This window comes from Pomacea canaliculata, linkage group LG3, assembly GCF_003073045.1.
Source record: "Pomacea canaliculata isolate SZHN2017 linkage group LG3, ASM307304v1, whole genome shotgun sequence".
Classification (NCBI taxonomy): Eukaryota; Metazoa; Mollusca; class Gastropoda; order Architaenioglossa; family Ampullariidae; genus Pomacea; species Pomacea canaliculata.
The window spans coordinates 40,240,489-40,253,840 of NC_037592.1; the positions used below are offsets into that span (position 1 = coordinate 40,240,489).

Here is a 13,352-nt window from a genome sequence, read left to right on the forward strand (position 1 = left end):
TGATGTCACATACAGAGTCGCTTCATGCCATCGACAGTCAGTTACAATTATTTGTAGCCATTTCAAATGTAGATTGACATGCAAATATTCACGGAACTCCTGAGACAGAATTTATATTTTTTTTTCTTTATAATTGTTAGGAAGATTTACAATTGTTCCGCAGTGCACACTTTTTCACGCCGTCACTGTTTAGTTTCCATATACTGTTTTCCAAAAGACTGTTCACCTTCTCACAGAAATACAATGTGCTTTTCCCACACAACCGTAGCTGCCAAGTTCTGCCAGACCTTCAGGCCGGATTTGTCATTAACAATAACATGCCATTAAGTCAGCACGGCTTCTAAGCTGTGATGAACATCTGAAAATGACAAAAATCAGATTTCATCTTCCCTCCCAAAAGGTATATCATGCACATCTGAAGCTGGGAGCTGCCAAAAGACGTTTCCTTTTGAAAATGATGTGAGAGTAATTAGCTGTCCTCCTGAAGCCATTGTCGGCGAGCGTTGACGGCTGCCTCACCTCGCTGGCATTTCAAGTTTTCCAGATGAGAGAAGTCCGCTCCAGACTCTAGGACAGCTTTGTCGTCCTCCTCTGTCCACAGGTAGTGACCTAACAGATTATATAAAAGACTTAACATTCATAGATTATTCATTTACTACATAAAGCAGATTTCAACCTTCACAAAATGCATCTAAAAATTATCATCTTTGCACACTTTAGGAGAAAAGAGTCTAATTTAAATATTTTAATAACTGTTTTATCTATCTAGTCAATTTCAATCGGCCCACAAAAAAGAACAACTTAAAACAAAAACAAAAAAATCCAAAGATCACCAATGTACGTGTTTACATTAAATGATCTGAGAAATGATCTAGAGGTGTGACAAGAAATTAACAACAAAAACACAACTATCTGGTATTTATAATGCACCAATATCAGATACTGAAATTCTTGTTTAAAGAACTACTAACACGCAAATTATTTCTAGTCTCAGGTAAAGCTCAGCGCAAGACACTATTTTCTGCATTCTGGGTGAATACTCTTCCATTCTAAAGACATAATCCTACAACAATCCATGCACAGAAAGGTTACGTCAAATTAATATATTTTACTGGCACCCCATTGACTGAAGCCTTCACAATAGAAAAGTATCCCTGTACTATCCTCATGTCTGTGATGTTGACCTCTTTTTGCGCCTTGTGATGTGTGTAGGTATCTTGGGAATAAAGGGATTGGGTTTTTTTTTTTTGGGGGGGGGAATGGGGGGGTAGAAGGGCGAAATTCATTCAGATTTGGGGAAATGATATCTTGCACTGAGGTTTATCCATTCATAAGAAACAAATATCAATACATCAGTCCTTAACAAACCTCGCAACAAGTGATCTGTCATTATCCAGTAGCGAGCTGCTTCTCTGTTTCCACTAAACTGCCACAAGATGCTACAAGCTTCTGATAATGTGAAGCCAAATTCTTGTGCCAAAAGCTGTTGTGAACAAAAAAGATCATGTGCATAAATATTGACTTCAACAAATGTTATCATGGTGAGGAATTAAACAATGTAATGACATGAACTTTCCAGCCATCTTCAACCAAGCCCTCTCTTAGATTTGATTATACAAAATGACAAACTTGACGCATACAATAACTTCAATAAAAAAAAAAAAAAAAAGATGAATGCTGTCCCTAACCTTCATTAGACCACTGGGGAACAAAGTGTTAGAGGCTTCTATTTTCTCGGAGCCAGCTTTATGAAACTGGTACTCATCTATACCTCACTGCCTTACCTTCCCCAACCCTCAGTCAGGTACCCACTCCCAACAACTGGGTCAGCTAGGGAAGGTTTGCTGCGCCACATATTAACTCTGATTAATGCATGCCTCTCGGTTCAAATACAAGTGTTCTAACCAATCAGTTATCCACTTCCCAACAGTAAATCACTATCGATGTCAGGAGATAATAATGAACTTGAAACACAAACTAACTCAACAGCAAAATGCTATAAATGTCAGGAAGCGAACTGCTATGGGAACAAATATTGCCATCAGTAACAACGGATATGCCACTTGCTAATCTGACAAAGAAAGGAAGAGAGCATGTCTCTAACCTCTACTGTTTGTTTGTCTTCAATGAATGAGTCATTTTCCAGTGAAGAGTCAGATTCAGGTGCTAGTTGCAGTCTTTTTCTTGCAGAAATTGTGGAAACAGACTGATTATGTGAACCTTTCCTTTTTCGCATCTTTGGGTCTGATGGAGAAGTTGGTTTTGACCTTTGACCTCCAAGAGATGTACCGGAACCTTCTTTCTGTGGTGACAATCCAGGCAAGACTTTGGATGAAGACAAGGATAATCTGGAACATCGTCTAGGTGGGGTTGTGAGGGTACATGCTGCCGATGGCTGTAGGTTTCTCTTTGGTGAGGACTGAGCTACAGATGGAGATTTTGCTGTTATCAATTTCTCACACTCTGATGATGACAAGATTATTTTTAACTGTTTTTCACTGGATCCTTTTGATGCGGCAGATGCAGATTTCTCTGTTAGGTATGATATTACACAGATTTTTGGAAAGCATAAAAAATAATTTTGTATATCATCCTTATTAAAATATATAAAGTTGTTGAAATATTCTGCTGAACATTAATACGATCAAGAGTTAAAGTTTTATAACATGGTTTCCACTAGCAAATTGTGCTCCGTTTACGAGGTTGTGCCGATCAATGAATTAATTCAAGCATTGGTCAGTATCAAAATGTAGATTTTTAAGTGGCAAAGGAAAGGGGGACAGGCAGCAGAGATATACGAGTCATATGGATCAAGACAATAATTGTTGGTTTTCTCAATTGGTCACTGCACTGAAGCATTTACACCAACACTCAGCCCATCCCCCTCAAACACACTCCCTATCACACACACACACCAGAGTGATACAAACACCATCTCTGCATATGCATTTATATGAAAAACAAGATATTAATAAATATTCTAGCTGCAACACAAATTTTACTCACCTTCCGCATCACTGCAATTTGACTCTGACTGCAATGTAATAGAAAAACAGGACATTTTTGCAGAATATAGCATTCAATGTTTTCAATGACACTCCCATTTTAGGTCAACTTAGTATTAGGATACCCTATAGCTTATTGATTTTACCCCAGAAATTTTTTAAAAAAGCTAAAACACTGAGCTGTGATGAGACAGGTTTACAGAAAACAAAAGGGACCATGGGCAGGGGGAATCCTAAGCATGCTATGCAAGAAGGATGCATCATACTTTCTGATCTGGAGGTTGATGCTGTTATTTGCTACTGTTGAAGAAAGCATGCATATTCCATTTATGAACAATACAGAAGGAATTAAGAGAAGGGCCACCACACTGACAAAAAAACTAGGAGATGATAATACAAGTGAGCTGAGGAAGAACTATTCACTTACAGCAAAATCAGCTGCATTAATGAACAATAAGCTACAGAATACATTTTTTTCTTTCTCTGGCCCCCAGCATCTGGAACACTTTGCCACCACTGCTTTGTGCTTTCATGTTTTTCAAGTCTGGCCTTAAGACCCACCTTTTCTGGGACTACTTTAAGTAGCTGGTGGCTTTTGTTTCTTTTCATCCCTTCCACTCCTGCGTGTAAGCGTGTCTGGTTTGGTGCCTTTTGTGTGTGCAGGTATGCTGTGTATGTGTAGCCGAGTGGCAAGGTTGTGGCGTGATGGCAACAAACTTCCAACATACTTGAACAAAGGCAGGAACAGTCAGCAGATGTGCGACTCTTTAATCCATGGGCTTGTACAATAGCCACATAGTCAGAGGCACTAAAAGTCAAGACTGTCTCTTCTGTCACGTCTGTGCTCTCTTTCTCATCCACCGACGTCTGTACCTGTCTTGTCTCAGCTCTGCCCTTATATACCTATTGCAAGGCGAAACTTTCAGCGATGCTCCTGTACGGCCGAAGCAATTAGGAGCTTTAACCCTACCCAATCACTGTTAAGTATCCTCTTCTGCAATACCTCAGCAAGTCCTGCCAAAAACTAACAACTGCCGGCCCCAACAAAAACAACAAACGCCCTCTACATATGTGACAGAGATATTGTAAAGGTGATTGTTTATGTCAAAGTGTACTGAGCTTGCTGCTAGCAGGGAAATGCTCTACAGAAATGCTTTTTAACTGCTAAATGAATTCTGCATAAATATACCTCATCATCATCTTTTTTCTTCTTTCTGCTTTTTCTCTTTGGCGAGTTCTGAACAATCTGACTTGATGGTGCTCCCTTTTTCTGATGTTTCTTTCTAGACGACCTGCCATTGGCCCTTCCATTCTGCTGGGAAACAATTCCACTTCTTGTTTGCAAGGCAAAATGATATTTATGTTGTCCCTGTAAATCAGCTGCCATATTTTCATTTTTATCCAAGCTTTTCTTCTGAGTACTCACATCAGCTTGAACATGGCGCTGAGACAAGGATGTTCTAGTAGTCCTCCTTTTAAGTCTGTTCTGAGGTCTCTCCTCAGATTGTTTCTTCTGCAGATTTGGTGACTCAGTTTGCTCACTGTCAAAAATAAAATCAGAGTCATCAAAACTTGATGGAATTGCTGATGTAGCATCTTTTGACACTTGGCTCCTTTCTTTAGCTTTTGTAATTTCTGAGTGGCTTTTGACTGGACCATCCTGTTTTTCAGATACATCCTCCATACTGTTAGATTTTGTTGAAAGACCACTTGGTTCTGTAGTACTGCCGATTGATGACGTTTTTGCCATTTGAAGCAAGCTCATGTCAAAGTCATCATACTCCTCACTCTCTAAATCAACTTCTCTGCTGTGATGTAGGTCATCTAGAGTAGAGTTTGTGTTGTTAGGGCTACATGCAGACAAAACAGCATTACTGATGGAAGTTTGGCTTCCTTGATCACTGCCATGTAATGTTACAGAACCTGAACCTGACCTGCAAGTGGATAGAATACATTTTCGATTTGAAGCCATTTCAGCAAAAATTTTCACTGGTAACTAAATGGTGACTTTACTTTCTCAACAATCATAAAAGCAAACACACAAAAACCTTTTTACTAAAAAGGTAAAAAATAAATGTATGCATATATGGCACACATGTATAAAGATATGAAAACTCACCCTCTAAAGCACACATTTCATGAGCTGTTTCCCACTCTTAGCTTAATATTTCCTTCTCTAAAGTTGATTCAGCTGAAATATATGGAAATGTTTGCTCTCTGCGCTGAATTTCTCATGTTCTGTGGTATCAAGAAACAGACAGCCAAGCGGCTAGAACACTGGTGTCCAAGGCTGGAAGTGCACACTTTCCCATTTGATACCAGTATGACATAGAGCGCTTCCCCTAGTTGAGCCAGCTGTTAAATGGGCACCTGACCCCAGAGAGGACTGGGGAAGGAAAGGCAGTAAAAGAGTGGAGATGGGCACTACTGTGTGGTCACCTTACTCCCAACGACTGCAAGGTTAGGGGACTACCCTTCTTTTTTAAAGTATGAGGAGACAGGAAAGTTTCGCAACAAATGCTCTGCTATCACAAGCCATCATTCTGTACTATGGATATGAGGCACTCCACAATTCAAAGATGACACCACTATTTTTTTTTCAAATTGTGTTAGAAATTTGAAAGAAGGTAAAATGTTAAGCTGTCAAATTAAACAGATTTTATTCTGAAGATTTTAAGTGGAATATTCAGTAATGAAGATGTGAAATAATGTGCATTGTAAACAATGGATATTACAGGTTTCTTAGAGTGAATTTCCCCTCATGTTAGACTTGATTTGTCATATTTTGTGTAAAAAAATGCACGCAATCACTACAAAATCTTGAAATATTTAACAGGAAGACAAAATTTTACCTCATCTCTGGAGTTTCTTCCACAACTCCTGTTTCATCTTCCCTTGCCTCTGCTGAAAACGTAATAAACATAGTTTACACAGCTCAAATTAAGAGAGGTACACTATTAAATCAAGAAGCACCAGTCTAAGCCATAGCATGTTTACTTTATCACAATAAAATTTCTACTAAGCTATATTTGCAATGTAATGTCAGTTGTATCCAGACTGCTTTATCTAATCTTCAGTAAACCTTCTTGAGGCAAAAGCAGACAGAAAATCACTGCAATTTTTCATGTTTCAAATCCTTTCTTAAGAGAATTTCTTTTAAAAGCACTTTACATACTTTATGTACATAAATATCTGCCACCTTTCCCCCACCTCATAAACTAAAGGACCAGCATCTGATAATTAAACCAAAACTAACCATCTGTGTTTTCTATGTAAGCTGTAGAGTCTTTGGCTGTGTTGTCAGACAAGTCTGTTTTCTCTGAATCAATGGCTGCAACAGCTGTGTTGCCAGTCAAGTAAGATTTCCACTGGTTAGGAATGTCATAGATATCCAGTGTGTTCATAATTTTTTTTAAGAAGCGGGATCGCATACTCTCTCCAGAATGTTTTGTTAGCTTGAAAGTACACAAAAAGGCACACAAAATACAATATAAAATCAAGAAAAAGAAGGGAGAATAATAACAAAAAGGAAAAAACAAAATCAGCATTTATCAGATATACAACCAGTGCTTCCAGCGATCCGCTCCTTCTAAGGATTGGCAGTCTTCCAGTGATAAATTCCTCGTACGTATTAAAGGTTCCAACTGGTTAACACTGTGTCAATATTACTGGTTATGACGTTATGTAGTCATGAAATGTTGCATTTCTTAAAGATAAATACAAGTGCAATTATTCTGCAGAATTAGAGGAAGAATTCTGAGAATTAGACATTTCAGCCACCCCTACCCTCCTTTGATTTCTACAACATAAACATTTGAGTATGCAAAGGATATAAAAATAATAGAAGTAAAATTCTACTATTTTACTGAAAAATATTTGCCTACCTTCAGGCTTTCCATCTGTTTCCATATAGCCTTTCCACCAGTTTTGTCAATGACCCTGTTTTCAACCACATATTGGAGAATTTTCAAATCTTCTGCAATTGAAAAAGGTGCACGTCTGCAAAAAAGAAATGAGATCTGATAATAACATTTTGTAAGTGATGCATACAATGACACCTGTAAACAGATGCAAAACAAAATTATATGTATAAATGTATTGCTGCAAGAGGAAAAACATTGATAAAGCATTGGACAGATGCGAGTAGTGTTATGTCTGCTGGTTGTTTTGATTGCACTGTGTGGAATCTTTCTTTTATGACTCATGTGGTAGCCTGAATGAGATGTTGTTTCTTCTTACAATTCTTTTTGAATCTGTAATAACTAGCAAAACTATTGTGATATTTCCAAAAAAACCTTGGGCGACTAAAGAATTGAAAGGATTACTGAATAATAAAATAAATATGTTTTTTTCACTGGAGATGTTTTGGCAAAAATATCAGCAAACAGGAATGTGAAGGAGATAAGGAAGGTTGCTTGAGACTCCAATACTTTTTTTAAAATCTACTATTACACAGAGTAACTTTGGACAATGGCACCATTTTAGTTAAGACAAAGAAAGAAAGATTGAGAAAATGAAAAAACAGCAAAGCAAGAGAAATACTTGTATCACCCGGAATCACTATAACATTTATACTATATCCCATTTCCTCTTGCTGGCCTTTGATTTGGTCTACTAGGAAAGTGGTTCTCAAAGTGTGGTATGTCAGCAAAGTGATATTTAGATCACCAGATATCCTAATTAGTCCAGTACTGATTTCACACAAGTTTTAATTTTATCAATGCCCAATTGCTCGTCCGCATAAAACACTCAATTACCAAGTCTTTATGTCACAGTGCTAGCATCGTGTCATTTAGCCGCATCATCTGTTACCCTAAGTCAGTGGTTCTCAACCTTTTACTTGTGATGCCCCCCTGACGAACAAAGGTACGTCCATGCACCCCCCTTAGCCGGCAATGTAAGCTAATTTCACTAATACCGGTATAAGAAACTTTTAAAAAATGACCACCTTCGCCATGGTGGTCGGGCGTATTTTATTTTAGTGAAGTGTTCCACAGTCTGAAATGCTTTGAGAACAACTGTACTAACGCACTAAAAGGTGATCTTCTCTATAGCTCTAGAAATGCATAGAATTCATGTGTGTGAGTGAGACTTTACTCTAATTATTCTGTGTGTGCATGTGCACACATGAATAGTAAATAGTTGTTTCTAAACTTTTCAATGTATAGAATTTTAAAAACTGTGCATGTTTGAGTTACTAGAGGGAGTCGATTACTGAACTGATCAAGCTTGACTCAAATAAAGTGCTAGGTTGAAAATCGACAGTCTGAAAAGAAAATGACAGTTGGAAAAGTTTATGAGATATATCATCCCAGGTAATGTTTGTTTATAGAAATAAAGGATAAGAATTTACATGCATTAAGACAAGATTTCTTCAACAGCATCTGAAAAAAACAGCTACAGATGTGATGTGCTTACACACTGAAAATGATACTGACTAAAAACATTTTTAAACCTAACCCTAACCCTGACATCTTTAAAAATACTTTAAAAAATGTCAAATCAAATGGCTGGAACATCATCACTTTTATGAAATTTACCCTCTTTTTCCATGTGGCATTTTGATAGTAGTGGGAGGACTCATGTCACTGTCAGTTTCTGAATCAGTCATTTTCTGCGGATGGCAAGTTCCATTACTGCATCTGCTCACCACAAAAGTCAATATTTAGCTGTACCAAGCATAAGTTGCAATTCAACATCTTACACCTTCTTCCAGTGCTGAGTTTGTTTATTTACAAAGTTACATTTTTGCCATTATTAAAAGAATGACCACAAAAAAAAGCCTTGGCCAGACATCAACAAACTGCATCAAGATGAATGTTCAAAGCAACTACTTAACTTTTTTAACTACTGAAATTTAATTTTATCAACAACCTTAACTAAGCTGATTCCATGTTCTTGAGGGAAAAGTTTAAAATCAGTTTGTTACAGAATTGAAGAATCACAGTGATACAATGAAGAACTATTACAAATAAAAATAGCAAATGATACAAAATGGTAAAAGTAAAAACATGATTTCCTCTCTTTATAAAATCTGCAACCTACCTATATTGTTCAAGGTCCAAAAGTGTGTTCTGATTCACACAGTCAAGCACATAGGATGGCCAAAAGAGGTTTTGGTACTTTACAGCAGACTCTCCCAAGTTCTTGTCCGCAAGTCTATAAGTTTCATTGAAGTAGTGGTGTAATTTTTTTTATTAATTTTAACCTGTTTATGGGATAACTTTTCCTAATGCAGATACATGCTATAATTATAATAAAACATGATTTATAAAAAGGAAAACTGCAACCACTGACTATCTGCAGAAATTCTAGATAACAATCTTTGAGAACAGGATTAGGAGTGCATCAGAAAATTGACTAAGCACAAGTATTAACTTGATAGAGCAATGGATGGAAAAAATTATATGGTTTTAAAATCCAACACAGTTCTGACATTTGAAACACTTCATCTGCTTTTGGCAAATGCTGCTAGGAACTTGCAACTTTCTTTCTGAATACTTACACCATCCCCATCTATCGCAAATCTCCTATTCCCTATACAGCAACTACCATTACCAGTTGTAGCAATCAATATCATAGATACACCTTGTTAATTTCCCCTAGCTTGTAGTGTCACACAACTCTGACATGTCACCTGTAGTTTTGCATTAAAAAAAAAAATTAGAGAAAATTAGAATATAACGCCTTACTCAGGGGCACATGATGCTATGCTAACAAAGGAAGGAGAGGGGTGGAATTATGGAAGGAAGGAGGCTCAATAGAGGCGAGATCTAACTCGATCCTACTTCTGGTAGAATCTGTTCATCATGTCATGTGCCCTCAAGTAATGCATTTGGTCCCTCATTTCAGAACAGTAAACAGCATGCATTTTTTTTTCTAAAATCTTGATACATACAACTAAGCCCGTGTCTGCCTTATCATTTTAAAATTGAAGAACTTAACAAACTTTACCTGATTGCACATTCATTATTTTTACTTGTAACTACACCTCCACCATGCTGAAACAATGAAATAAAAATAACTTCAAATTTCTTCATAAGGAAAATACTTAAAAACCTTAAAGTAAACGACATACTTTTCTTCTGAATAAATATGCCTATGCTACCTTCTCTACATTATTTCATGAAGATTACCAAACAAAAAAGAAACCCAAAAAACAAAACAAACAAAACAAACAACAACAAAAAAAACAACAAACAAACAACAACAACAAAATCGGCATCTAAGGCAGACCACGTTAAACTTAATCAGTGGTTTCCTTAGTTATGCAGTTCATCATAATTCTATATTCAGATTAAAACTACATCCTCGTTCATCTCACACACAAACAAACCATTACACTGGTTAATCGTTACTTTGAAGATGATTACGCATCACAGCCCAGATTTTCAGTATCTGATACCTACAGCCTCAGAACTGTTTAAATTTTCGAAATTCTTAAAACATATAATTTTCGCTCTCTGCTAGAAACCAATATAAGCGAGAACAGATAATAAACCGATTTTGCTTTTGACAAAAAAATTAATATCGAGCATCGTTACTGGCTCAGATACACGTACTTTGATCAAAGGGATTAGTTCCTTTTTTGTCTGTCCTGGTGGGATATGAAAAACTAGAGCAGAACCATCACCTTTAATAAAGAGATCATGTCTATACTGCTTAGCAGTCAGAGACATCAATGGAATCACCCGCTGAAAATATTTTTAATCTACTTTCGTGTACTTCGTTTCGTTTGATCGGTTGATCCGAATTAAATTCAAGTAATAATGACAAAAAACCATTATTTTCCTTTGCTGATACAAATAAATAAATAGTCACTATTTTCTTCGATTCTTTAGTTTTTTTGCAATAAAATTTAAGCAAAAATAAAAATATTTCATACATTTCTCGCAATTAGGTAAATACCCATTTCCACTTCGTATGTTTGCGTGACCAAGGGGCATCACTCTGCGACTCGACCTTTTTCTGACCTACGCACGATACTCAGATGTAAGTAATAATAATGCGAACTTATAACGCGTAGCATCACGAACATGATAGATCGCACTCTCTGCGCAGACCAATAATGATAAACGAACGATAACAGCCAGTGTAGTGTGTGCTACGTATAGGCACACTGAACATATACATTAGGTACCAGAGTAGAACGCAAAACAATGGATGAAGGGATGTAGATACTATAAACAGTGTCGGATGGAGTTGTTATATGATGGTTAAGATGACAGTATTGCCAGGGAACTTAGAATAGTAATTCAGGGACAGTACTTTGTGAACAGATACGTCCTCAGAGAGCGTGTGAATGTAGCCTTGTAGTCCGAGTGGCGAATGTGATGAGGAAGAGAGTTCCACTGCTTAGCAGCACAAAGGGAGGACGTCCGTATGACTGTCTTTGTGGGAGAATAGAATGCGAAGTCTGATGAGGAGTGAAGGATTTGAGCAGGAGCGTGGACAGACAGGGGAGGAGGGGAGGAGTCTTCACAGAATCCATAGCATAGAGTTGAGAGCTTGTAGTATATTTTAGCTTTAATTTGTAGCCAATGAAGAAGTGGTGTGACATGTTCACATTTGCGAGTCCAGAAAACGAGACGAGCAGGTGAGTTCTGGACTTTCTGAAGCTTATCAATGAGGTACTGTGAACAGTCAGCAAGAAGAGAGTTACAGTAGTCTAGTTTAGACAGAACACATGAGCAGACGAGAATTATGATGATTGAGATGGACAGAGTATGGCGAATGATCTGATCTATCAGAGCTCATATTATGCAGGAGGACAGATGTGAGAAACATGATAATCAAGAGACATGTCAGCAGACATTATATAACCTAAGTTAAGTATTGAAATAACAAAAGGAACATTAGCATCACCTACCCGAACACAGACAGGCATTGAAGGGTGAACTCTGGCTTTCCTGTTTGTAAAAAATTAAAGCTTTTGTTTTTTTGTCATTTAGTTTTAGCTTGTTGTGGGTCATCAATTGTCTAATATCAGAAATACAATCTTGGTTGCCCTGGATAGCAATGTGTGCCTGAGAAGGAGAACAGCTGAGTGTTATTAGCAAAGGATTGATAGGCTACAGAGTGAGATTGATTTAGAGTAGTAAGTGGCTTGGTATGCATGATAAAGAGGATGGGACCAAGTACAGAACCTTGGGGGACACTCTCATCACCATGATCTCTGAGCCACATTTCAGTCAACAGCATAATGTGAAGATCATTGTCACTGATGAACTCCACTATGTGTTCTCTTCTGTGCCAATAGCTCATGAAAATGTGCTCACTGTTGAGGAGGGGAATTAAAGTAAATTCAAATTAAATGCGTGCTTTTTATCAGAGTCAAGAAAACTCGCATAGACATGGTGATTGAGAAAAGCCTTGAGCATTGTTTTTTAAAAGGACTTCTAAGATTACCTTACTCCAGAGCTACAGTACACACATTACAGCAACACAGCGCGTGTGTCACGATGTGTTGTATGGCTGGCCATGTAAGAAAGGAGAGATATGTGCAGTACGGTATATAAGTATGCATTCCTGCAGTTCTTGCAATGAATACACTTCTGCTGTGGTGGCTTAGGGTAAAATTGTGGAATTGCCACCATTCCATCTATTAGAGCTTTAATACTTGCAGTCAATGATATTTAAAAAAAATTAATAACTTTTTCAGCTTCCAAAATAATCGTCAGATTCTCAGATGAGTTTCAAAATTGTGTACAAAAACAACCATATCTTTTCATTTCGAGTTGTTAAGGTAAACTAATGTTTTAACGGTTATTTCATTTGCAGTGGATCAGAATGTCTGAAGCACTTCAAGATCCCAGCATGCATCGCTTTGTAGAGATGGAAACGCAGAGGCAACGTTTTCAGCAACTGATTCACAATCTTACAGATAAATGTTGGGATATATGCATGGGGAACCCAGGCCAAAAGCTTGACTCTCGCACAGAAAACTGCATGGTCAACTGTGTGGAACGCTTTATTGACACCACAAATTACGTTGTGAATCGACTGGACCCTTCCTCACAGTCAGGTTCTACCACTTCAAGCTCAGACTTATCAGAATGAATAGAAATAGATTTATGCTCCTATAATAATAAAGCATGCATTCATGCATTTTCAGTGTATAACAACTTAATGGTTTGAAAATAATGTCTACAAGAAAGTCTAATACGACAGATGTAGAGTACATTGGTACAGCTCCATTCTGAGGATATGGTAGAAACATTTTTACAGATTTTGTTTAGTAAACTATAATACATCAAAATATTAACTTGCTTAAATCTTAGATGCACAAAATATTAAAAGCTTCAGTGATGTGCAATGTTGAAATGCCGACATGACAATTTTTAATGA

The 13,352-nt window shown here is 37.3% G+C and overlaps 1 protein-coding gene across 4 annotated transcripts; it reads right to left on the reverse strand.

The window, feature by feature from the left end:
- Nucleotides 1-97: 97 nt before the first annotated feature.
- Nucleotides 98-10,740, reverse strand: LOC112560261 (telomeric repeat-binding factor 2-interacting protein 1-like). Of its 4 annotated transcripts, none has more exons than XM_025231968.1 (12): nt 10,568-10,740; nt 9,960-10,006; nt 9,051-9,164; nt 8,546-8,647; nt 6,890-7,004; nt 6,262-6,460; nt 5,858-5,909; nt 4,195-4,939; nt 3,007-3,034; nt 2,105-2,424; nt 1,369-1,483; nt 98-609 (listed from the first exon to the last, which is right to left on the reverse strand). In XM_025231968.1, the coding sequence occupies exons 1-12, from the start codon at nt 10,682-10,684 to the stop codon at nt 470-472; spliced, it is 2,094 nt and encodes a 697-aa protein (XP_025087753.1). In that variant the 5' UTR covers nt 10,685-10,740; the 3' UTR covers nt 98-469. The 4 variants fall into 4 exon arrangements, with proteins under 4 accessions (XP_025087753.1, XP_025087751.1, XP_025087752.1 ...); XM_025231966.1 differs by having other exon boundaries at nt 2,105-2,532; XM_025231967.1 differs by having other exon boundaries at nt 2,105-2,532; nt 10,639-10,717.
- Nucleotides 10,741-13,352: the final 2,612 nt, after the last annotated feature.